A 23,855-nucleotide genomic window follows, 5' to 3' on the forward strand; every position below is an offset into this window, starting at 1 on the left:
TTCATGTTTGTTTTAGTTTTATTGTGCATTAAGTACAGTAGTGCATGTTACATGGAATTCCTACTGGTCGTAGAGAACAAACCACTTGAGTGTAATTCTCTTGTTCATGCACGGATTCTTTTACATTGGCTGTTCTCGGGGTCTGGTTACATGATGCCACCACAGAGGTGGCAGATGCCCTTCTTTGCGAGCTGGGGGCAAGGCTTCATTCAAAGGACCACCAGGTGGAGTTTCATCTTCTAGCTGCTTAACCTAAAACATACAAGAAAACAAATTTCACCCAGTATACCTAAGTCTTGAATCCTGGTTTGTTTCATTTGGTATTTTGCTTTGCTCTCAAATATAGGCCCAGAACACTTCCTTCTGTCACAACTATAACCAAATGAAGAACTGACTTCATGAACAGGATAGAGTCAATACAAATAAAATTCCCTCATTTAGGTTGACTGCACTATCTAGTGCTCATTTGCAATTTCAGTCACAGATCTTCTGCCCCTACAATAATTTAAGTTAAAACTTATTAATGACAAAGCAATATTTTAAACAGAAGCTTATTCCATTATTTGTTACAGGTAATAAGTATCCTCCCTCTGCTTTGGAAGCCTATCAGATACTTCAATAAATATTAGCGACCCAAACCAGCACCACTGGACTCAGTAAGTGTCTTTCCATTGCCTTTAATGGACTTGCTCTAATGTCCTTGCAGGATAAAACCTTTTTAAAACATGAAACATTCTATATGGAGCCAAGAGCCTCAGCTCCCATTTCTGTTATTTTGAGCTGATTGTTTTTGAAGTTAAGAATGTGACACCTAGTGTTAAGGTCAGCTTCACCACCTCTATGTAATGGCATAGTCACAAATCCACTCCATTTGCCTAAACATTAATGTTTGGAAAAAGTTCAAGATTTCAACATAATTAGCAACTTTTTTTCTCCTGAAAACTAAATGAAAAATGGCCCAAGGTGGTTCTGAATTCTTTAAAAGCATGTTGACAAAATGAGCTTTGCAAAAGCATGTACCTATTTCTTCAGAGCTTCTACCCACAAAAGGTATAGTACAATAATAATAAAAATTATATAATAGAGTTACTGTCCTATTTGTCCCAGTGTGACACTTACAACTTTTGTGGCTAAGTGTTGCACCCGGTACACTAGAGGATGAGACAAGGATATAATTGCAGCTTTAACTCTGAAATGATCCTTTGGAGTCCTTATGAAGTTGTGTGTCATTAAGATATCTGCATATGGAAAGCTGTCAGTATTACAGAACTAACAACTTTACTGGGAGTAGTCTAATTAAGAATTCTGTAGGGAAATTTAAGTATCATGCCTAAATCAAGTAATCACTTTTAAAGTGTTTGTCACCCAGTTGGAGTCTGGAATACATTGTTTGCTTCTTTGAAAGCACAGAGTCAAACTAACTGAGCTTCGCTCCACAGTAAAATAGTACTGACCTCTTTTTCCCAGCTTTCTAACTGCAGCCTCTTCCACTGCTCTCTTTTGGAGAAGTAATCAGGATACATTGCCTTCTCAGAAGGATGCCAGAAATCCAAGCACCACTCAGGAGCCTGTCAAAAATCCAAGCACTAGATATAAGAAACTACAGAATATTCAGCAACACAGCTTAGGCAATCACATTAATAGGACATTGGCAAGTGGCCCATAAAGCAAAGCATTACATAATACTACCTCTTAAATAGTACTTTTCAGATGTAGATCTCAAAGTGCTTTACAAAGGATGTCAGTATTTTTAAACTCCATTTCACAGAAAGGGAAATGGAGCCACAGCAAGGTGAAGTGGCTTGCTTAAGGTCACCCTTAGCAAGCACCCTTAGGTGGCAGAGCTGGAAATAGAACCCTGGCGTCCTGAGTCCCAGTCCAGTGTTCTGTCCACTAGGCCAATTATTTTCATCTTTCCCCTTGAAAGAATGCCAATTGCTTATACTATGAGTTAACAGTTACAGAAGAGGTGTAATTTAAAAAAAAAAAACACTCATGTCCTCCTAAATTTGGGGTTTAGTTACCAGCATCTGTGATGCAAACCAGATGAAGTGATGAAGGCAAAACATAATTATAACACAGTGGTCCAACGTTCAGTTTATTTCAGACCAGCAAAAGAGCAAGACATTATAAACAGTGCTTGAAATTCCCATCTTCCACTCCCAACAGAACAAGAGACAACTCATTAAGACAGGAGAGAACAACATAGGCCAAACGTTCCACTGATACTACTTTAGAGCCTACCTACCTTGTAACATTCATATCTCTCATAAGATGTACCTCCTGGAGAATCAGGGAAGATGTAAGGTTGAGGATGCTGGTTTGCCCAAAGTTCTTCCTCAGCAGCTCTCAGCAGTTTTGTTGCTTTCATCATATCCTTCTCATTTTTGTGTTGTTCAAACCGTTCTCTCAGCACACAGGCAAAGAATCGATAATTGTCCCTATAGATACAAATGTGCAATATTTCTAGTGGTATAAATATCAGGGTTGTTTTCTGCATTGTTTTCTAGTATGGGAATATTAGAAGTTTCCTCACCACAAACTAAAAGACTTGCCCTTGACCATTTGAGAATTCACATCATTATCACCATTCTTCATGGAACTCAGGGATGGAAGAGCTTCCTTGCGTCATCTAGTCATTGGATGTCTAGAGTAGGTTCTCCTTGTTTATGGTCTAGTCTGAAATGAGTCAAACCCTTTATCTAGTTATAAACAAGTTAAGCCCTTTCTGCAGTTTGACCCATCCAGGTGCTGTCTAGCCAATTCCTTCATAACATCTCCACAATTCTCTATGTCCTCTCTGACCGCATCACCACAACTCCCATAATCTTGCACCTTGACTACTGCAGCCTCCCTGAGCTTGATTGCAAATTGAACTCAAGTTTATTTGAAATGCTGATGCTATGATAGTTTTCCTGGCTCACCACTTATCACATCATTGCACTAATCTAATCCCTGCACTGGCTCCTTCTTCATTCTTGTATCAAACAATAGTTTGTGTCTTTATCTTTAAGGCCTTCACAATTTGCCCTGCTCTAGCACTTGAGACACTGCCCACGGATAAGCTTCTCCCTTAAATTTTCTGCACTCTCCCATGCTGCCTGTTATGCAAGTAACAAAACTGTGGCCATTTCAGTTATTTTTATGTTATATCCCCATCCCTAATCCTTTGTCTGCTCCTGTATTTTTTTTAGACTCTGGGCAGGGGCTCTCTCTTTATCCATGTTTGTAATGCAGATGGCACAATTGAGCCATGATTTTGATAGGAGCCTTTTGGCTTATTGGAATGCAAAAAGTTTGTTAGTAATAAGCAACCTACCCTAAAAAAGTTGTAAACCCTTTTGGGCAGAGAACATCTAAGTATTTGTACATCAACCAGCACAGTAGGGCCCTGATGATCCTGACTGAGGCCACTGGACACTACTGTAATAGAAACAGATTAAGGCCAGAAAGGACCATTATGTTAATCTAATCTGATCTTCTGCAGAACACAGACCATAGAGCAGTGATGGGCATCCTGCAGCCCATCAGGGTAATCCGCTGGTACACCATGAGACAGCGTTTACATTGACCGTCCACAGGCATGACCACTCGCAGCTCCCAGTGGATGCAGTTCACTGTTCCCAGCTAATGGGAGCTGCGGGAAGCGGTGGCCAGCATGTTGCTACAGCCTGCGCCGCTTCCTGCAGCTTCTATTGGCCAGGAACGGCGAACTGCGTCCGCTGGGAGCTGTGGGAGGCCGTGCCTGAGGACAGTAAATGTAAACACAGCCTCGTGGCCCACCAGTGGATTACCCGGATGGACCGCAGGTTGCCCACTGCTGCCATATAGCCTCACCCAGTAATTTCTGCATCAAGCCTGTAACTTGTTTGAGCAATAGTGTATCTTTGAAAAGAATAGGGAGTCCTGATTTGAAGGCCACAAGTGATGGAGAATCCACCACACCTAATATTCCATGATGTAGTGGACACAGCACTGGAGTGGAATTCAGGAGACCTGGATTCTATTCCTGGCTCTGTCACTAATCTGCTGGGTGACCTGGGGTAAATCCTGTCGAGTCTGTGCCTCAGGTTTCCCCATCTGTTAAGTGGGGATAAGGATATAGACAGCCTTCAGAAACCTTTTCCAAGACTCTGGATGGAAAGGGCTAGTTTAGAGCTGGGTATTAATACAGCAGACTACTGTTTAAACTGAAAATTTTAAAGCCACGGAAAAGTTCAAAGTCAAGTAAGACTGAATAAAAGAGGCTTTAGCACATGGCCAATGCCAGAGATCTTCCAGCGAGTGGAGATGGGCTGAAGCCTGTACTGACCCGTCTCGTTTCAATGCCCTTTCCTTTCCCGCCCAGCCCCAGCCCGATCCCACCTCACACCCACCCGCCTTCCACCCGTTTACTACTGACCGTTACTGGCGTCAGAAACGTCACCCGTGGGCGCAGACAGCGACCTCCCCGCTCAGCGGCCCCAGCCCCCAGCTCACCTCCGGCCCGCCCGCCCCACACCGGCCCCCGGGGAGGGGAAAGGGGCCCGAGGTGTCAGCGCTCAGGCCCAGAGGCCTGCGCGGCCAGGAGCTCGCGCTGCGGAGGGATGAGCGCCCCGGGGGCGGGCGGCGGCGGATGGGAAAGGCAGCAGCCTGAGGCACCAGCTCAAGGCCTGCCTGGCGCCCAGCCCCCCACGGAGACGGCTCAGGGGGCGCCCCTCCCCGGCGCTAAGAGGCCGCTCCGGCGCGGGGACCGTGCGCGGCGCTGCGGGAGTCTCCCCCCAGCAGGGCCGAGGGCGGCTCGTAGGGGCCCCAAGACCCACCCGCGCCCCGCGCTCACCGCTGGATGCACCAGGACTCGAGCTGGCGCATCGCCCGCTTGTAGAGCCGCAGCACCTTCTGCTGGTGCGTTAGGTACGCCGCCATCTCGGCCTTCGGCCCTCGCCCTCGCCAAGGGGGCGCGTGGGCCGCCGGGAAGGGGGAGGAGCCCGCGACGCTCAGGCCGGGCGCTTGCTCCCTTCCTTCCGCCGGCCCGGGACAGGGAGGAGGCGGAGCTGCGGCCGCCATGAGCCGCTTTAAATTCATCGGTGAGGGGGATGGGCGCGGCGGCGGCGCGAGGTCCGGGGCCGCGGGGAGTGCGGATCCCGGGCAGAGGGCTCCAGTGTGCGGGTCCGCCGGCGCCCGGGGCCCGGGGCTGGCCTTCTGCGTGCGCCCAAGAGCTTGTCTCGTTCACGGGCAGAAGCTGGTCCCATAAGCGATGTTTCCCCCGCCGCCTCGTCTTTCTGCCCTGCGGGTTGTCCCGGGGGCAGGGACTCGGGAGGGGAGGCTGGCGGGCTTGGAGAAGCTGCCTGGCCTGCCCCTTACCCAGCAGGTGCGAGAGATGCTGCCTCTTTCCCTGGGCTGGCACGAGGGAGCACGGCTGGAGATGTGCCAATACACACCGTTCCCTAGGAGGCTTATCATTTAGGGCTTTGCTTTGCTTTGCTGTAGGTGGAGTCGGGTTTTTAAAATGTTTATAAGGTAGCACGAGCCTGATGCTTATTCCCAAACAGGCCACAATTTGTCATTCTCTCAAGCCTAAGAAGTGAAACTTCAGGATGGTTGAAGAAAACCCATGCTTAAGCTTTAAACTAGCTCTCTATCTCTGTGGTATCTGGTGCCCCTCAGAACCATCATGTTCACAAAGATATATCTGTTTCTCCATGGCTTACTTTCAATACCGACTCTGTTGAGCTACATGGGGAAATAGAAAGACTATAACAGCTAATTCAGCCTGCATTGTTTTTCTCACTGCAGATATCGGTATTAACTTGACAGATCCTATGTTCAGAGGCATTTACAGAGGTACACGGAAACATCAAGGTAAACGTAACTTTTGACAGATTCAAGGAAATCCTATTTCTTACCTGAACAGTAAATATGAAATATTCATCTTTTTTTCTCATCAGTTGCTTATAGTATCTAAGCATTATTATCTGTATTATGAGATTCCGGGAGTGTCATTCTGAAGTTTAGATTAAATCTCAGGAAAAATTTCCTAACTGTAAAAACAGTAAGACAATGGAACAGCCTGTCTCGGGAGGTTGTGGAATCTCCTTCACTGGAGGCTTTCAAAAGGAAGCTGGATTCCCATCTGTCATAGATGGCTTAGACACAATAAATCCTGCATCTTGGCATAAGAACAGCCATACTGGATCAGACCAATGGTCCATCTCACCCAGTATCCTGTCTTCTGACAGTGGCCAATGCCAGGTGCTTCAGAGGGAAGTAACAGGGTTATTGGCATGGGGTTAGACTACTAGACCCTTGCGGTGCCGTCTAACCCTATGATTCTAAGCTTAGTGTGAAATGATGGAAACTGCTACAAGCATGGTTGAGAGCTCTTCTTGTTTAGTTTTCAGAGTAGCAGCCCTGTTAGTCTGTATGCGCAAAAAGAAAAGGAGTACTAGTGGCACCTTAAAGACTAACCAATAATAATAAATTGGTTAGTCTCTAAGGTGCCACTAGTACTCCTCTTCTTCTTGTTTAGTATATCACCAGGTTCAATCATCGCTGGAATTTGTGGTATATTAATGTCCAATATTCAAGTTCTCAGACATTTTCTACTTTTTTACACTTACTTACACCCATACAACAGCAATAGGCTTTCACCTAGTTGTTACTTATTTCTATAGTGTCCAAAGTGAGGTTGGTGCTTTAAAAATACATGTTTATACCTTCTAATTAGAACATGTATATTTTGTAATATAACTTCCATACAGATTCAAATCTAAGTAGCTGAACATTTTGGTAAAGTCTTTCCGCGGTGGTTTTACAAGGTTATGCAGACAGATCTGAGTTTAGACTTCCAGCCTTTGTATTTTGTGGGTCAGATCATCAGCTGGTATACTTTGGTGTAACTCCATTGTAATCAGTGGAGCTACTCTGTTGTGCCCTAGCTGAGGGTCCTGTCCTATGTGTTTAGACTGTAGTGTCTGTCTGGTTTATATTGTAAGTTTTATGTGACAAGGTCCATTACTTCTATTGTGTATGTACAGAGTTGTACACACTGTCTCTCAGTAAATATTTATTAGTAATAACAGTCAAGATTTCTTTCTATAAATCTTCAAGCTTCTTTTTCTCTTTAGCTTCCATGTGAATTATTTTGTGATACATTGTACTACAGGGCATTAATTTCATATTTGTTGGGGAATTCTCTCCTACACATTCCTTTTCTTTTCCACTCTCCTCTTTCAAAAAACAGGGGGATTCAGAAATTTTAGGTGTGAGGTTTTATACAATGTACTGACATGAATTCCAGATAATTATAATTTCAATCCTAACATGGAGCAAATTTTCTTCTATTTTTCTTTGTTCTGGGTTTTTCTTCCTTTTTATTGGTATGATGCTCCTCTCTGATTAGTCCTCAGAGGAATTTTAAGAGAGTGTGAGGAACACCTGCTTCTGGTGGCATAGGAAAATGCAAGTTATTTTCAGTCATGTGCCTAACTTAATCCTTGTATTAAATACTCCTGAGGGCATTCTGTGCCAAAAGGTTACAAATTCTGCTCCTAAAAATTATGTGCACAAGATTTTAAAATTCTGCAAGTTTTATTTGTCAATAAATAAATGCAGAGGCTCCAGCATGGCAGTGGGGAGCACAGGCCACTGGCTGTGTACGAAGGTAGGAAATCACTCCACAGGCTCCCCACCCCTAATCGTCAGGGCATGGATTCAGTGATGAGGTTGCATCCAGCCCTGACACAGCACAAGGCCTGGGCCTGCCCCTCTGTGCCAGGTGTGGAGCAGGCAGGTTCAACTAGGCAGGATCCAAGTGTGGAGGGGCTTAGTGTGGAGGGATCCAGGTGTGGGGTGAGAGGATTCTGTGTGGAACAGTCTGGTTGCAGGCAGCTCAGTGGGGGGGGTGTTCTAGGTGTGGGAGGAATCTGGATGCACAGAGGCTTGTTGGGAGGAGTTCCAGGTGCAGGGGCTTCCAGGTGAAGGTGGTTGGGGCTCAGCAGAGGGATATGGGTATGGGGGGCTCAGCAAGGGAGTCTGGGTGCTGGGGGAGTGGGGCTTGGTGCCGTGGGGGTTTAGGTGCAAGGAGCTCAGTGGGGGGGGGGGTGGTCTGGGTGCAGGGATGGGGGTCCTGAGGCAGGAGGTCTGGGTGCAGGGGGGCTCCAGATGCAGGGGTTGAGGTTCAATGTGGTGGGGTTTGGGTACGGAAGGCTAGGGGGGTTCTGGATGTCTGGGGTGAGGCTTGGTGGGGGTGTCTGGGTATGGGAGTCCAGATGCATGGGGATTGGGTAGATGGGGGAGCAGCTCCCTATACAGTGACCCCCTCCCTGGCAGCTGAGGAGTGATGGAAGCAGGGGAGGATGCCGAGTTTCATGTAGCTGGGGGAGGTTTCTGGGGGTGGGTCTGACACAGCCCCAGCCACTCCTTACAGAGGAAGAGGAAGGCCTGTCGTCTCCTGCCTCCAGCCCAGCCTAGCCTGGGCTAACAGCTGATCCCAGCTCAGGGTAGGAGCTACTGGCTGGGGTTTCCCCAGCTCTGCAGTGATTTACCTCTCCACCATGTGCTTGAAACAATGTACCTGCGCAGCTAGGGAGTGGTGTGTGACTGCTCTTGCAGCTTCCTGTTGCTTCCCTGTCAGAGAGTCATTTTTCTGCAGTGAAGCAAATAAATCTGCGGGGAACATTAATTCTATGCATGCACAGTGGCACAGAATTCCCCCAGGCATAATTAAAGAAACCAGATAAAGTAAATTGTATTATATGGTACAATTTGGATGTTTTTTCTTATACTCACACACAATAAATCTTTCAGATGGTCACTTCCTTTGTAGCAGAGACGTTTTCCTTTGTCCTTCTAAAAGGAAGGCACAGTGCAGCATATTATGCTGTATATTTTAATTCCAATGTTTTCCTACTATCTACTTTTTTTTTAGTTTGTGGGAACTTAAACTCTAATCCAGTCCACCTGTTCTGCTGAAGACAAGACAGCTGGCTTCACTTTGTTCTAGCTAGCCAATTATTTAGGTCCAAAGACTATTCATACCGTATTAAGCATAATACATCAAAGTTAAACAGCAGTGCATATGAAATACACACAGGTTTTTAGAGTGCATTTCTGTATGCTACAGATTCACAGGAATCAACTTTGTCATGTCCGCAGGAGTTGCATTTATGGCAGAGTTTTTAATCTTTCATTGGTCTATTTAGTAAAGCTTGTAATTTGTTTTTATGGTACATGGGCAAATGATAGGAGCATATTCAAAATACAAGTAAGTATTATTTTGTTTAGATTCCTGAAGATCATTTCCCTCAGTCTATTGCTGTTTTATGAGGTGGAAGGATAAAGTAGCTGAGCAGTATGGCTGTAAGAAATATACAAAGTTATAAAATAACATTGTAATAAAAGATACAGAGTAGAACCAGATCTTTTTTTTATAAATGGCTTTTTGACTAAATTTTTTCCGTTTTTTGTTTGGTGGCGAAAATTCCACTTTCTTTCACTTTTTTTTATTCTCTCGTCTCCCTTTCTAATGGAAAACAGTGGGGGAAAGTTTAAAAAAAAAAAGAAAGAGTGGTTCCCCCACCCCCTCAACCCGGAAACAAAACTTCTTTTGTTTTTTTTAAATAACCTGTAGTTTCTTTTGAAAATTTTCATGAAATATACTGACCCTTTTTCCAACCAACTCGAAAGAAGAGTTATTTAGAGAAGCTAAAAGGAAATTAGACAATTTCCCCACTTCCCAAAGAACTTGTAATTCATTTTCATTCTTTTCTGTTCCTTAAATAAGCAGTATTTCATTTAACTGCAGTCTTTCATTTGGATTTAATTTCAATATTGGAGAACAAGTATTGACTGACCATGCAGACAGCTCAGCTCTTGAGGCAGGAACAGAAAATCGGTGAGGTTAGTTGGCCTACAGCTACTTACAGACTCGTTAAGCGACACAGTCTCTACCCGTAGAGACAACTCAGCAGATGGGGGTCTATGCAGGCGGAGTGAGCTATCAGGCTGTTGGTGTGCTGGGGCACAGTGACCCACTATACCTACTACTTTCAGCAAACACAGTTGTCAGACATAGAGCTCAAGACAAGAGAGGCATTTATGTAACTAGGGCCTCATCCAAATCCCATTGAAGTCTATGGAAAACATCCCATTAACTTAAATGGGTTTTAGATCCGGTTCTTAGTCATTTGCATCATCCTCCTATTTGCCTTCCTAAAGATTAACTAATTGTATGTGTCCAAAGATTATTCAGATCATGTTAAGCATATTACTAACTGTACATAAATGACTTTATAGCAAAGGAATGTGCAAGTTAAAGTATGTGTTAAGAACTGGACCTTAATTTACCAAATTTTTACTTTTGCAGATGACTTTTTGGATGTAATAGAGAGAGCAGTCAAAACCGGTGTTAAAAAGGTAACTTCTCTTATAAATCATGCATATATGGTTTTGTTATGATGTTGTACATTTTTAAAAATGGATTTTAACAGCCAGAGTTTTTAGGAATACTGAAGTTATAACAAAAACAATTTTCTGCTGAAATTAGCAACTATAAAAATACCAGAAACTTTCTTTAGTATTGCAGAGTTCTCTGCAAAATCCGAATTCTTTGTACCCGATATTACGTCTTCCTGTGCACAGTGATTAGCTGGTCACAAAAATACATGAAAGGGCATCCTTTTTGCAAAAAACTTCTGTATGTAAAACTGGCCATGGCAAGTTCTAACATAAGGGAGGGGGAAGTTTTCTGGGTGTTTTTTGTGTTGAAGGAGGCCAGTATTGACTTCCATTATCTATGTAACTCTCTCACTTTGTGATTACCTCTGTCAGCCTACACCAAATATTCATGTGGCCTTGATTCTGTAAACATTTGAGTTCAGTACTTCTTAAACTGGGGTCCGCGAGTCATGTCCAGGGCCACAGGCCCCACTGATCAACTCCTCCCCCTGCCTCCCAGTGCCTCCTGCACGCCTCAGAACAGCTGTTCAGCAGCGTGCAGGAGGCACTGGGAGGGAGTGGGATGAGTGGGGACAAGACCCGCTTGGAGGAAAGGGTGGGAAGAGGAGGGACAGGGGTGGGGCGGGAAGTGATGGGGGCAGGGTCTGGGGCTGAGCTGGGGGTTGAGCACCACCAGGGAGAATTAGAAGCCGGCTTTAATTCAATCATCTTTGTGCTTTTCACCTGTGTAAAGTTAAGTATGTCCATAGATGTTTGCAGGATTAGGCCCTTAGCTGACTCTCTGTTAGTTGATGTACTAACGGTAGACGTACAGTTAATAGAGTTCTTACCTTTATTTAGATTTACATCATTATGTGCAAACTTGGAACTCTATGACAAAAATTCTTGGCCAAAAGCTCCTTCCCAACTACAGTGGCCAGTGAATATTCAAGAAACAAGTATTCAGTCCAACTCCTTTTTATTGGACCTCTGTAAAATTAAAGATATTTTGGTTTTCCAAACAAAAAATATGAATTTGCTCAAATCAGCAGTTTTGTGATATTATAATGGTATTTTACTATGTTAATAAAGCATAGATCTTAGTTTGTTTTAAAAAGAAAGAACCCCCACCTCTTCCACAGGAGGTTTAATAAATAAAACATAATCTGAAAGGAGTTAAAATTTGGAGAGCAAGGGAAAAGTTCAAAGTAACTCATGTAGAATCAGTAATACTTAGCACTTATGTAAGTGCTGTACAAACATTATTCAATCCTCACAACACTCCTGTGATTTAATTAATTAGTAATATTCCTATTTTGCACACAGAGAAACTGATAAACATAGATTAAGTAATTTGCCCAAGAGCACATCATTATGTCACAATCATTATGTTGCTGTTTTGTGGCTCTCCTGATTAGTTCTAGAGAAGCTTGCATCTTTCACAGTAAGATGTTTCTGTTTCTCCTCAGAGCACAGTGACCAGTAACATTCATGGGAATTATTGACATATAGCAAGTAGATAATAAACCCCAGTTACATCCAGAGTACGTGAGAAATTGTTTAGCTATCATGAGCATCGTTAGCCCTGATTCTGAAAAATGTTAGGCACGTACAGTACATGTGTAATTATATACTCCTGGAGGAATTCTACGCAAGTGCAGAATTAGTGTCCCCCACAGATTTTACCCCACAGAAAAACTGATTCATGCATCCCTTCTGGGGAGCAGTCAGGGTTGGAGGGGCGCATCTGGTTTGGGTGTCAGGAGCAGCGCGGGGGGATGTAAATCGCCACCTTGTGGGACAGGGCTGGGCTCTCTCTGTCCCTCTCACTTGCTATTGAAGTAGCTGGGGAGGGACAGGGCTGGGGATGCCCCAGCTGGTGGCTCCTACCGGGCACCAGACTCTAGCTGCTAATCTTGGCTGAGCTGGGGAATGGGACTTCCTCTTCCCATCCAGTGGCCACTCCCAAGGCCACAGTCGGATCAGACCCACCCCTGGAACCTTCCCTGGCTGCAGGAAGCTCCACCTCACCCCTCCCCCACCCGCTTCCTGCCCTCATCGCTCCCTGGCTGCAGGGGAAGTGTTCACTGTATGAGACGCTGACCCTGGTCTGGCCAACCCCTCTGTATCTAAACCTCCATCCCTACACCCAGAATCCCCCAACAAGCCCCTGTGCATCCAGATCCCCCTTGTACCCAGACCCGTCACCAAGCCACCTGCACCCAGATTGCCCCACACAGAACACTGTGACCTGGATCCCCCCTCACTAAGCCCCTCCATACTTGGATCCTGCCAGGCTGAGCCTGCCTGCCCCACACCTGGGTCAGGAGGACAGGGCTGGGCGTGCGGGTGTGCAAGACTCTGTCCTCCTTGCTCGCTGTGGAGCCATATTGATGTACTAATATGCCTACTATGCAATCTATTTGTCAGAAAACATTTTCTGAATCTTTTTTGTAGTCTGTATTGTTACAGACTTACTTGCTGACCGGTATTTTGAAATAAATTTACCAAAATAATTGAAAAATGTGTGATTATATTGTGTTGTTTTGACAAATAAAATATGCAGAATTTTAAAATATTGTGTGCAGATTTTTAAATATTTGGTGCACAATTCCCTCAGAACTAGTAATTGCACACCTTTAACTTGTATGTGCAATTGATGTGATTGCGTATCCCGATGACGTAATTATGTAGTCATATGGCCAAATCTTGGCATTTGCACATATATTAACCTATTTGCACATGCTGTCACAGCTATCAACTGTTCATTTTGCACAAGTAACTTAAAATCCAGTCCTGTGTTTCCAAAAACAAACAATAGAAAATGTTCTATAGCAAAAGCATTACCTGGTTTGAAGAAAAACTAATAGAGCTGAACAATCGTACATTTAAATTGCCTTTGTTCTCCCTTGGGAGAATGAGACATGGTTTTATTGCAGAGGCAATAAAACGCTGGATGTACATCCAACATATGAAAGGTTAAGAGGACACTTAAAACTACAATGTTAATGTAACAAGCTCTGATGCTATGGTTGGAGCATGACACTGAGGGCCCGAAACTCCTGAATTTTTAATCCTCGGGCTCTAATATTGATTCCCTGGATGGCTTTTTAAAAATCACATCCTCCTTCTACTTTGATTTCCCCAACTGTAAAATGGGGATTATACTTTACAAATGAATTAATCCTCACAGAAAAGTACCCAGAAAAGTGCCTTGAAGATGAAAATGAAAAAGGTCAATACTGTTATTAATAGTGGTATTGCAGTAATTGAATGGACTGTGACCGACATTATGGTGGGAGGCTAATTTATGTACTACTGATCAAAAGCCATGATTTGGCCTATAATACATTCACTAATATGTCTGCTGAAAGTCTTAATGAATCTTGAGACACTTGAGTGGTTTAACAGAATACTACTATATTCATAATACAAATAGCTACTAGGCTTTCCTCTGTCTAGGTTCTTCTCTGATTTCTATCACTCTGGTATCAGAGTGCCTTTTAAAGCATTTCCTGGTTGTTTGCTGTTAATTCAAAGTTGAACACACATTTACTAACAATATTTTTCTTCATTTCAGTTTATGATTACAGGTGGAAATCTACAAGATAGTAAAGATGCATTGCAGCTGGCACAGACAAATGGTATCCTTACTTTAAAAGACATGATATATATTTAATCCCTGTAGCTGTAGATTTCCACCCTTCCCCATGGTAATTAACATTTAAAATTACTTATTCCTGGAGCTATTGGCAGAATCCACATTATTCAGATCCAAGAAAAGAAAAAATATATCCAGGTTAGATGGATATATTCTACATAATTTATTTCTTGTTATTACAGAGGGCATGGGGTATTGGTGGATATCAGTCCTTCCTATCTTCTGTTTCTGTATTTCTAGATAAAACAAATCAAGAGTGTTTTTGGAGGAGGAGTACTTTTCTATCCTAGAAGAACGTACAGAATAGCCAGCTCCCCTTATTATCTATTTCAGGGATTTTCAAAAGGCATTTGACAGCCTGCAAAGGCATACATTGCAGAATATTCTTCAGTCTTATGGAATTCCAGCTAAAGTTATCAATATCATCAATGCTGTATACAGCAATGCAAAGTGTACTGTAAGAGTGAACTACCAGACAACAGCATGGTTCAGTGTGCACAGTGGTATGAAACAGGGCTGCATTGTGTATCTGATAATGAAGCAGCATGTTACCAACACACACACTGGCGTAGCATGGGTAGTTACCAAGTGCCTAGAAGACCTAGACTCTGGTGATATCGTGCTATTGAATGACACCCCCAAAAGCTACAAACAAAGACCGACATCTTGGCAAAAACAGGAAGCCAAGTAGGGCTCAAAATCAGTTACGCCAACACAAACATCCTTGAAACCTGGATGTTAAGCTGAGGCATCCTATTAGAAGGTAAAAACATCATGAAAGTAGAATAGTTCATTTACCTGGGTAGCACCAGACTAGCCAATGGAGACCTCAGGAAAGAAATGACATCAAGGATAGGAAAGGCATCCACAGCATTCACTAAACTCAACAACCTATGGAAATCAGAGATATAGAGTGCAAAAACAAAACTTAGAATTGTCAACTCAAACATAATCTCAGTGTTAATATACAGCTCTGAGAGCTGGAGATCTACCAAACGATTAAACAGAAAACCAGGTGCCTTTGAAAATAAGTGCCTTTGAAGATCCTGGGCCTTGGATGGAAAGGTTTCATCACCAGTGAAGAGATCTAAGAAATCACAAACCAGCAGCTTGTCTCTACCAGAATCAGAAGGAAGTGCTTGACGTATTTGGGGCATGTACTCTGGATGCTAACACCCAGACTTTCACACGAACCTATCAAGTGGAAACCAACTGGTGTGAGGAAACAAGGGTGCCCAAGAAAAATCTTAACAAGAACCCTTAGTAGGGAGGGCAGAACAATTGGTCTGAACACCATAGAGCAGATGGAAGCAACAGCCAATGACAGAAGGGGATGGAAGAGAGTCGCAACACTGGTGTGAGAAGGATGTAATAATACTTCTCTGGCCCCTGCCCTTCTGGAGCCAACTGAAATGCTCATATAGTATTTACTGCTCAGGCTTGCAGTGCCACACGGTGTGGAGTTTGTGCTATTTTGTGGTGATTGTACTAATATGATTACCATGTGGAATGGGGATATTTTTCTTTTTATTGCAGTGTTTGCAGGTTCCCCCTTCTCTTTCTGTTTGAAAGCAACCTCCATCCACTGTTCACCTAGATCCCTATTTAGCAGATCATTTAAGCGTGTGAATGATCCCGTACCTATTCAGCAAAGCAGTTAAGCCTGTGCTTAAATTTCAGTATATGCTTAAATGCTCTGTTGAATAAGGCTGGGATTATTCATGTGCTTAATTGTTTTGTTGAGTTGTGGTATTAACTTCCTTCACAAACATACCCACAAATTCTGAATACCTAAACTCACTCGGCGCATAATTTTCTGCTATAAAAGTTCCATAGGTGCCTAAGTTGTAGACTCTGGGACATGTGCACTGATGCCTCCCTCTAGGCTTCCGGTATCAAAGCTTCTGGACAAGTTATCCCCTTACCTAGCTGGACTGAATCTCTCCCACCCCAACAAGGATTGCATAGGAGATTGGAACAGGTGGGAGGAAGAAAGTAACATGTTAAATCATGTGCCTCAGAGCTGAAGGTCACCTGGTTTGCTTGAACCAGCCCCACTTCTGCTCAGGGTTTGCCCCAAGGAAAAAATAAATTCAGTATGAGTTGCTGTTAATTTGATATAAACTTGCTGTATTCCTGGAAATAAAATTCTAATACTGTTATGCACTAGACATGTTTTACAGTACGGTTGGCTGCCATCCCACCCGCTGTGGAGAATTTGAGCAGAGTGACCCTGACCAATATTTAGGTGAATTGCAAAATCTCGTTGAAAAAAATAAGGGGAAGATCAGAGCAATTGGGGAATGTGGCCTGGGTAAGTATTGTTGGGATAGCTGAAGATTATCCTCTTCGTTGAATTCTTAAAAAAGACAAGGAATTAATTGTTTTTTTTTCTTTTGTAGATTTTGATAGATTAGAATTTTGCCCTAAAGACACCCAACTCAAGTAAGAGATTTGATAACTATAGAGATTGATGTATAAATCTTTACAGTGATTTACAAAATGAAAAATGTTGTATTATAGCAACTGGCATTTTGTTGGCTACATACTTATTCTAACTTGAAGTCTGATAAGCTATTATTTTTTGACCAGCAATAATGATTTTATAGGAAAGAGACCTATATTTAAAAAAAAAAATCAGGTACTTAGGGTGTAATTCACAAAGCAATTTAGGTGGTTAAATTCCAGAGAGTTAAACACGTAATCCCAGTGCACAACCTCACTGCAATCCATGAAACTCCTTGGCTGCTGCCTAATACTCTGGATGCCTAAACTCACTCAGCACCTAACTTTCTGCTGTAAAAGTTCCATAGATGCCTAAGTTGTAGACCCTGGGACATGTGCACTGATGCCTCCCTCTAGGCTTCCAGACACCTATCTCTCACCAAAGCCCCAGAGCAATCTATGAACTGGGGGAAGATAGGCATTGGCCGCCTAAGTTGCATGTAAGGTCTGATGTGGTAGGCAAACTTTGAGCACACCGAACAAGTTGGGTTCCATTCCGCATCTGTCCAGAGGAGGTTGTGGTGCCCACCTTACAACTTTTATCCCTGTGTTTAGAGCACTCACCTGGGATGTGGGAGATCAGGATTCAATTTCTCCCTCTCTGCCAGAGTTGTAGAAAGGATTTGAACAGGGGTCTCCCACCTCTCAGGAGGGTGCTCTAACCATGGAGCTATGGGATATTATGATGTGGAGCTCCCTCAGTCTCTCCTGTTGAAGCTGTTCTGCTGTGGATAAATAATGAAGGAGTGATTGGAGCAAGGGGATTGGCACCCACTTAATGTGCTGGCTTTTGTGGATTGCGGTGTTGTTCCTTTGATTTTTCTAGGTACCTAAAAGGCGCTGTGATGCTCAGCGTTGCAATGCTAAGCTCCTTCATGGAGTGTTGTGTCCAGTTCAGGGCACCACATTTCAGGAAAGATGTGGATAAGAGGGAGACAGTCCAGAGAAGAGCAACAAAAATGATTAAAGGTCTAGAAATCATGACCTATTAGGGAAGATTGAAAAAAACCTGGTTTTGTTTAGTCTGGAGAAGAGAAGACTGAGAGGGGATATAACAGTTTTCAAATACATAAAAGGTTGTTAGAAGGAGGAGGGAAGTAAATTGTTCTTGTTAACCTCTGAGGATGGGACAAGAAGCAATGGGCTTAAATTGCAGCGAGGGCGGTTTAGGTTGGACATTAGGAAAAACTTCCTGTCAGGATAGTTAAGCACCAGAATAAATTGCCTAGGGAGTTTGTGGGACCTCTGTCATTGGAGATTTTTAAGAGCAGGTTAGACAAACACCTGTCAGGGATGGTCTAGATAATACTTAATCCTGCCAAGAGTGAAAGGGACTGGACTAGATGACCTCTTGAGGTCCCTTCCAGTCCTATGATTCTATTCCACTTTTAATATTGCAAAACTACTCTTATACCTGACATTGAATCAATACTTCCTTTGCTGTAAAATCAATCAGAATTTGAGAGTTTCTGGATAGGAAAGGCATTCACTGACTTTGCTATTCAAGAACTGTCTGGCGCTCCAGTCCAGAGGGAAGCCTACAATAGGGAGTGGCATAGAAGGGAGGCTTGTAGAAGGGAGTGGAACTGTCACAGAGGACAAAGCCTGCAGTGGATAAGGGGGCAAGATATTGGCAAGGTAGGCCTTAGGAGCAGGGCAATCTAGGAAAGCTGGTGAGGAGCAGGCTAGTTTGTCAGAGGGCAAAGCACGCATTAAGGAGCAGGGAAGGGACTGAGTTGTTCTGATGCTGGCACTGCACCCAGAATTGGGTTGTGGTGTTGGGGAGGAAACCCTGCAGAAATGAGTAGGGCTGTCTAGGGAAGCAGTTGAGAAATACATCTTTGACAGCAGATGATAAATTTCAACAAAATAACCTTTGGACTTGTGGATGATGCTTGCACATTGCTGTCTGAGTAGGGAGAGAACTAATGTCATTCACAGAATTGGAGAGGTTACTTAGGACTTTTTACACTTTGCACCTGCAGTATGAAGCTGTAGCTTTCGCTACAGAAGGTATAGTGGCTTGTAAATAGGTTAAAAGCTACAGCATTACATGCTACTGCACTAGCCTCTTGTAGTAAGAGGATCAGCCAAGTGGCCAGCATATTTTTTTCTTGTTCTTGTTATTAGTTTCCAGTAGCAACCAAAATGTGCTGAATTCAATAAAGCACAGCTTGGTGAAGACTTGTTCAACCATTGCTGTGAAATGAAACACTGGAATAGTGAGCAGGAGTAGATGATGTCACTTTGAAGATTCTTCTGTTTCCTAAACAGAGCCTGAGCCTACTGAAATAAATCTTTAGAGTCTAATTGTTCCTTCCCACTACACAAGCTAACAGACAGCTATCTGAATCAGCATGGTCAGTGATGCAAGTGCTTGACTTATAGTTTTAGTGGGCTAGAGGAAAACTTCTAATCAACCATACTTAAATTGGCGTGGGAGGGTAGAAGAGGAAAAATAGAACAGGTAGATCATCTGTTGAGCTGCAGAGGCAGAAAGTCTCTACCATCTGATTGTTCAATGGATTGTCTGAAATAAATTGGTTTTGTCAGTTCAATTCCTGTTGGCTCCACTTGGCATCCTTGCTGGAAATCACCATAGAGAAAAGATAGATGGGGGGTGGAAGGGAGGGGAATGAGAGCAGGCAACAAAGAAATGTAAAATGGGGAAAGACACATGCCACTTTTAGGTTTGTAAATTTAATGTTATTGTTTTTCCTAGATATTTTTGCATTTTGCTGGTAGCTGTCCTACATATGTCTGGGAAAATTACTGTTAAGAGAGTTCTAAAATTGCATGCCATAGTGTTAGGCATTTGGAGTTTCAAACCAAGATAAGGGAAAGTTTTAAATTAATAATTTTTAAAAAAGCCCATAAGGACACTGAAAGAAAAAAAAAAAAAGGATGGAATGAGTGTAGCCAATTTGCCAGTTTTCAGCTTAAATGGAGTCAAACTGTTATACTACTTATTAAGATTGCTAGCAGTCAGCCAGATGTTACTTTTTTTCCTCTTACTGGGTAACACCGTTTCCCAGTAGATTATACCTGAGTATAACTTCTAAGTTCCATTTCATGCTTAAACATTATTTTCTGTTGTAGTGAAACTTTGTTTCCTTGGGGACAATTTTTTATGAAGACTAGAGAATATCTGTCTCCTGTCTTGCACAGCCATTCATGATGAAAGTCCTTTGGTAGAGCTGCCCCAGGAGCAGTTTCTTTCAAGTTTTCCTTCTTCCTCTTTCTCACCTGTTGCAGTGTAGAAATCATAAAAATTGGCCAGGAGATTCAGGGACATGTATTAAATGTAACATGAATAACTTTCAAGTTGATGGAATTCCTTTAGTGTGTTGTCTGGATACTGTATTTATATTAATTTGGATTCTTTGGTTAAATAGTATTTGGTTGCTAGCTATTTATAGATTTTGTGGTTAAATAATTGAAATGATTTAACAGCTGGCTTTTTATTTTATTTATTTTTTAATAAATAGCTGTTGGTTTTTTTTCTCCCCTCTCCCTTAGGAAGAGTAGGCTTTGTGTGACTGTCCCTTGATTGATGCTAGTTCTCTGGTGCTACCACTCACTCTTTTTTTTTTTTTTTTTTTTTTGCATTTGTCATGCTTTTCTTTCTCCCTGTTCTGTATGTATGGTTATCATATTAAGTATTTATTACTATATGTCCAGTCCACTCTGGTGTTGTGCATCATACACACCTGCATGTGGACTGGGTCTTCCCTTTAAAGGATTTTTTATGTGTGAGGATAGGAATACTGTGCTTATTAGTTTAAGCAACAAAATATAAAGAAACTTGGCAAATGCAGTAAGAATCATTTTGTTGGGCAGGCAGCAATGTCCTCTTGCCTTGTCTAATTAATGTTATCCTCCACAGTGAGTCTGCTATTTATTCCTGTCCCTATCATGTTTCCTGATCGGTTCTAATTTGCCAGTCTGGTGACGGCTTGGCAGCCAAAACCAACCAGAAATGACCAATGTAGCAATCTAGAGACAGAACTAGCTACAAATGGAAATTGACATGGTGTTGAAAAATTAATTGGTTTGCTTTGGAAAGTGTGTTGGGAAAACTGGCACCCTAGTTGGTTTCTCTCCACCCACCCTTCCATATGTCTTTATAGAGCTCCTGCATGACTACTACTGGCCCTTCATCCAGCAAAGAAGAGAATAGCAGGGGGTAGAAAAAGCAGGGAGAGGGAGAAAGATGAGAGAATAGGCAAACCAAATGCAGAAAAAAGGAAGGAGGAGAGGAGATAGATAGCAGAAGACCTGAAGAGGGTTAAGATAGAAGGAGAAATGGGGCAGAAATAATAGTAGTGATCCTAATGTTGGTACCTCAATCTTCCATTGAGAAATGACACACCAAAATTTAAAGTCTTTCTTGGTAGCCTACCATACAAGTAAAATAACTGGCAGCCTGCTACCTAATTATAGCTGTTTGAGGATATAAAGGCCAGGAGAATGCTCCCCTATTTTCTCCAACCCACAGATACTCAATTTGATTGTTCTTTGTGCTGTTGATATCCAGATGACATTAACCCCCACCTGTTTCCTAATTTTTTTTGGGAAACATGCTGCAATTGTGCTAAATTTAAACCTAAAGTTCCTCAATTTTTAAAGCTTCCTGGAGATAATTCAGTTATCTTTTTTTTTAAAAAAAGGGGAGGGTCACACTTCTGATTCAGTGTAAACCGCTTTGCATTCCCCCAATGTTGCCATTCCTGGCCTCTTATTAACTGACTTCCAAAATTTATCACTTAATATAGTAGTGTGTCCAGGGAAGACTTCCCTTTAAAGATCTATCCTTTAGTCATTTCACAGGCAAAAACTCCCATTCAGTGGAACCGTTAATGCGGTGATACTCAGATTTCAGTTTTCAGAGTAACAGCCGTGTTAGTCTGTATTCGCAAAAAGAAAAGGAGTACTTGTAGCACCTTAGAGACTAACCAATTTATTTGAGCATGAGCTTTCGTGAGCTACAGCTCACTTCATCAGATGTATACCGTGGAAACTGCAGCAGACTTTATATACACACAGAGATCATGAAACGGAGGAGGTATTGTTTCATGATCTCTGTGTGTATATAAAGTCTGCTGCAGTTTCCACGGTATACATCTGATGAAGTGAGCTGTAGCTCACGAAAGCTCATGCTCAAATAAATTGGTTAGTCTCTAAGGTGCTACAAGTACTCCTTTTCTTTTTTCAGATTTCAGTGGTTCAGGAGCCAAATTAGCCATCCACATTATCTAAAAGAGCCACAGTAGTGCAAATTCATTGTTTCTTTACTATATATACACCAGTGGTTCTCAAACTTTTTTTTTGCAGACCACTTGCTGGGGGTCTCAGTGGACCACTTAATGATCTTTCCAAATGTTGTTTGTATGATTAGCTAACTATTGAAAAGCGCTTTGGATAAAAACATTCTTTTAAAAAAAACTTAACATTTTTTTGTTCTACAAATAAAAGCGCACAATTCATATTTTACTATCAGTAGTCTTACCTTTCCAATGCGATGGATGTACCCTCTCTCCCCGCCACAACAGCTTCCAGGCTGGGGCTGGGAAGAAAGGGAGTCTCTCCCCCACCACAGCAGCCACAGAGCTGCCATCTCTCCCCGACAGCTGCAGCACTGGAGCTGGGGAAAGTCGCCTCTTTCTCTGACCGCCGCAGCCCTGCATGTCCTAAATTCTGCCTACCCCCTCTTCTCGCCTCACTGTCCTCTCCCACCTACCTCCTATTCCCCCCCAGCCACCACCTCACCTTACATGTGGGTCTTCTCCAGGGTCCAGGCTCGTAATTAGTGGAGGCTATGTCTGAATGGCTCAACTAATTAGGTGGGTGGCCCTTCATTCTCTCATGTGTGACCGCCCAAGCGCGCGCCTGAGAGGGAACTATCCATGGACCATCTGAATGGAGCTCGCAGACCACTGGTTGTCCGCAGACCACAGTTTGAGAACCTCTTTTTTTTTTTTTAAAAAGACCATTCTGTCTCATGGCCTCCTTTACACCATTTTTATTCAATCTTGTACCCAGTTTCTATCTAAAAACATATTTTTTTTTCTTACAGATACTTTGAAAAGCAATTTGACCTGTCAGAGAAAACAAAATTGCCAATGTTTCTCCATTGTAGAAATGCACACACTGAATTCTTAGGTAGGTTTTGCTCAGGACTGAATGTGACAAAAGTTTGTAATAGTTTGCTTTTGCCCTTTAGCAAATAGTTAGTTTTGCTTACATTGTTCTTTCTTTTAATTGGCAGAAATAATGAGAAGGAATAGAGATAGATATGTGGGAGGAGTGGTAAGTATGACCAATCTTATAATAAATTATATTCAATCTAACACTCATTTAATTGTTTTGAGTACTATCCTTTTGAGTGTAATATAATCTCAGTAGATTTCCGGTTAAACCATTTAAACCACTACAAATCCATAGTAGCTTTACAATCCCTTTCACTACTTTTATCCTTCTCACTGTTGCTTTTCCAACAGTTTCTTGCAAGGTATGAGGATTGGTCAAGGGGAGAGAGACTTTGCAGCTGACATCAACAGTTTTTATTGGCTTGCCAGAAGTGCAGCTTTAAGCACTTTTTGCTTAAACTGGCTCCTTCCCAATTCTGAAGTGTCTACAGCTGCAGTTAGTTTTAAGGAGTACTAATCCTGTCTAGAAATTGAAACCCAATATAAAATGGTGGGTTTTGTACATGGATATGGGCAGGGTTCAGTTTAGATATTGATTGGTAGGATACCAGATCACCAAGAGTATATATAAAAAAAAAAAGTCATACTTTAACATAAGGGTCATGCTTACATCACTCCAAACCAGTCTGTTTTAGCGATGAAGTCCTCTCCATCGTTGGTCCTACTACCACTAATGTCTAGGATGCCTTTTCTGTGATTGACAAACTGCACTTTTTCTGGTGCAACTAACTTTGTACCACTGCATTTTTAATTTCTTGTCTGTTGCATGCTCCAGCAGAAACGGTAACCACAAACGTTCACTTTTTATATCAAAACACTTTGTCAAAACCATGTCCATATGTAACTTTCAACCAGTATATATCTGCAGAAATTAAGGTTTTATATTTTAATGTTAAAAATAGTAACTGAAAACAAAGGACAATTTTTTTAAAAAATTCTTGTAGGTTACTTTAAGATATAATCATCATCCCTGGCTGAGAGAGAAGAGCAGGCCATCCTTCCGAAACGCATTTACAACCAACGCTACTTGTCAAGGGGCTGCACTCTTTTGTCAATATTTGGGT

The 23,855-nt window shown here is 42.5% G+C and overlaps 2 protein-coding genes across 5 annotated transcripts in view; one reads left to right on the forward strand and one right to left on the reverse strand.

Annotated features, from left to right (window-relative positions):
• Positions 1 to 5,046, reverse strand: NDUFB9 (NADH:ubiquinone oxidoreductase subunit B9). Of its 2 annotated transcripts, XM_048841634.2 has the most exons (5): positions 4,820 to 4,948; positions 2,537 to 2,679; positions 2,249 to 2,441; positions 1,455 to 1,568; positions 1 to 252 (listed from the first exon to the last, which is right to left on the reverse strand). In XM_048841634.2, the coding sequence occupies exons 2-5, from the start codon at positions 2,596 to 2,598 to the stop codon at positions 121 to 123; spliced, it is 501 nt and encodes a 166-aa protein (XP_048697591.1). In that variant the 5' UTR covers positions 2,599 to 2,679; positions 4,820 to 4,948; the 3' UTR covers positions 1 to 120. The 2 variants fall into 2 exon arrangements, with proteins under 2 accessions (XP_048697591.1, XP_048697590.2); XM_048841633.2 differs by lacking the exon at positions 2,537 to 2,679 and having other exon boundaries at positions 4,820 to 5,046.
• TATDN1 (TatD DNase domain containing 1) overlaps positions 4,941 to 23,855 on the forward strand; it is a 27,966-nt gene continuing 9,051 nt past the window's right edge. For 2 of the 3 annotated variants that reach the window (XM_048841627.2, XM_048841626.2), the window contains exons 1-8: positions 4,941 to 5,066; positions 5,776 to 5,841; positions 10,346 to 10,395; positions 13,997 to 14,060; positions 16,248 to 16,391; positions 16,480 to 16,522; positions 22,659 to 22,744; positions 22,851 to 22,891. In XM_048841627.2, the coding sequence (XP_048697584.1) occupies positions 5,045 to 5,066; positions 5,776 to 5,841; positions 10,346 to 10,395; positions 13,997 to 14,060; positions 16,248 to 16,391; positions 16,480 to 16,522; positions 22,659 to 22,744; positions 22,851 to 22,891 (516 nt within the window). In that variant the 5' untranslated portion in view covers positions 4,941 to 5,044. Of the gene's footprint in view, positions 5,067 to 5,094; positions 5,351 to 5,775; positions 5,842 to 10,345; positions 10,396 to 13,996; positions 14,061 to 16,247; positions 16,392 to 16,479; positions 16,523 to 22,658; positions 22,745 to 22,850; positions 22,892 to 23,855 lie in introns of those variants that run through there. The other variant, XM_075124946.1, reaches the window with a different exon arrangement.

The sequence above is a fragment of the Caretta caretta genome, chromosome 2, assembly GCF_965140235.1.
Source record: "Caretta caretta isolate rCarCar2 chromosome 2, rCarCar1.hap1, whole genome shotgun sequence".
Lineage (NCBI taxonomy): Eukaryota > Metazoa > Chordata > Testudines > Cheloniidae > Caretta > Caretta caretta.

What these genes read in the sequence shown, in the direction of transcription:
- NDUFB9 (XM_048841633.2), bottom strand. Translation starts at nt 5,046, where the DNA reads ATGGCGGCCGCAGCTCCGCCTCCTCCCTGTCCCGGGCCGGCGGAAGGA. An exon ending in GAGTCCTGGTGCATCCAGCG is followed by an intron (nt 2,442 to 4,819) that starts GTGAGCGCGGGG and finishes TTGTATCTATAG; the next exon opens with GGACAATTATCGATTCTTTG. An exon ending in TAGAAAGCTGGGAAAAAGAG is followed by an intron (nt 253 to 1,454) that starts GTCAGTACTATT and finishes TGTATGTTTTAG; the next exon opens with GTTAAGCAGCTAGAAGATGA.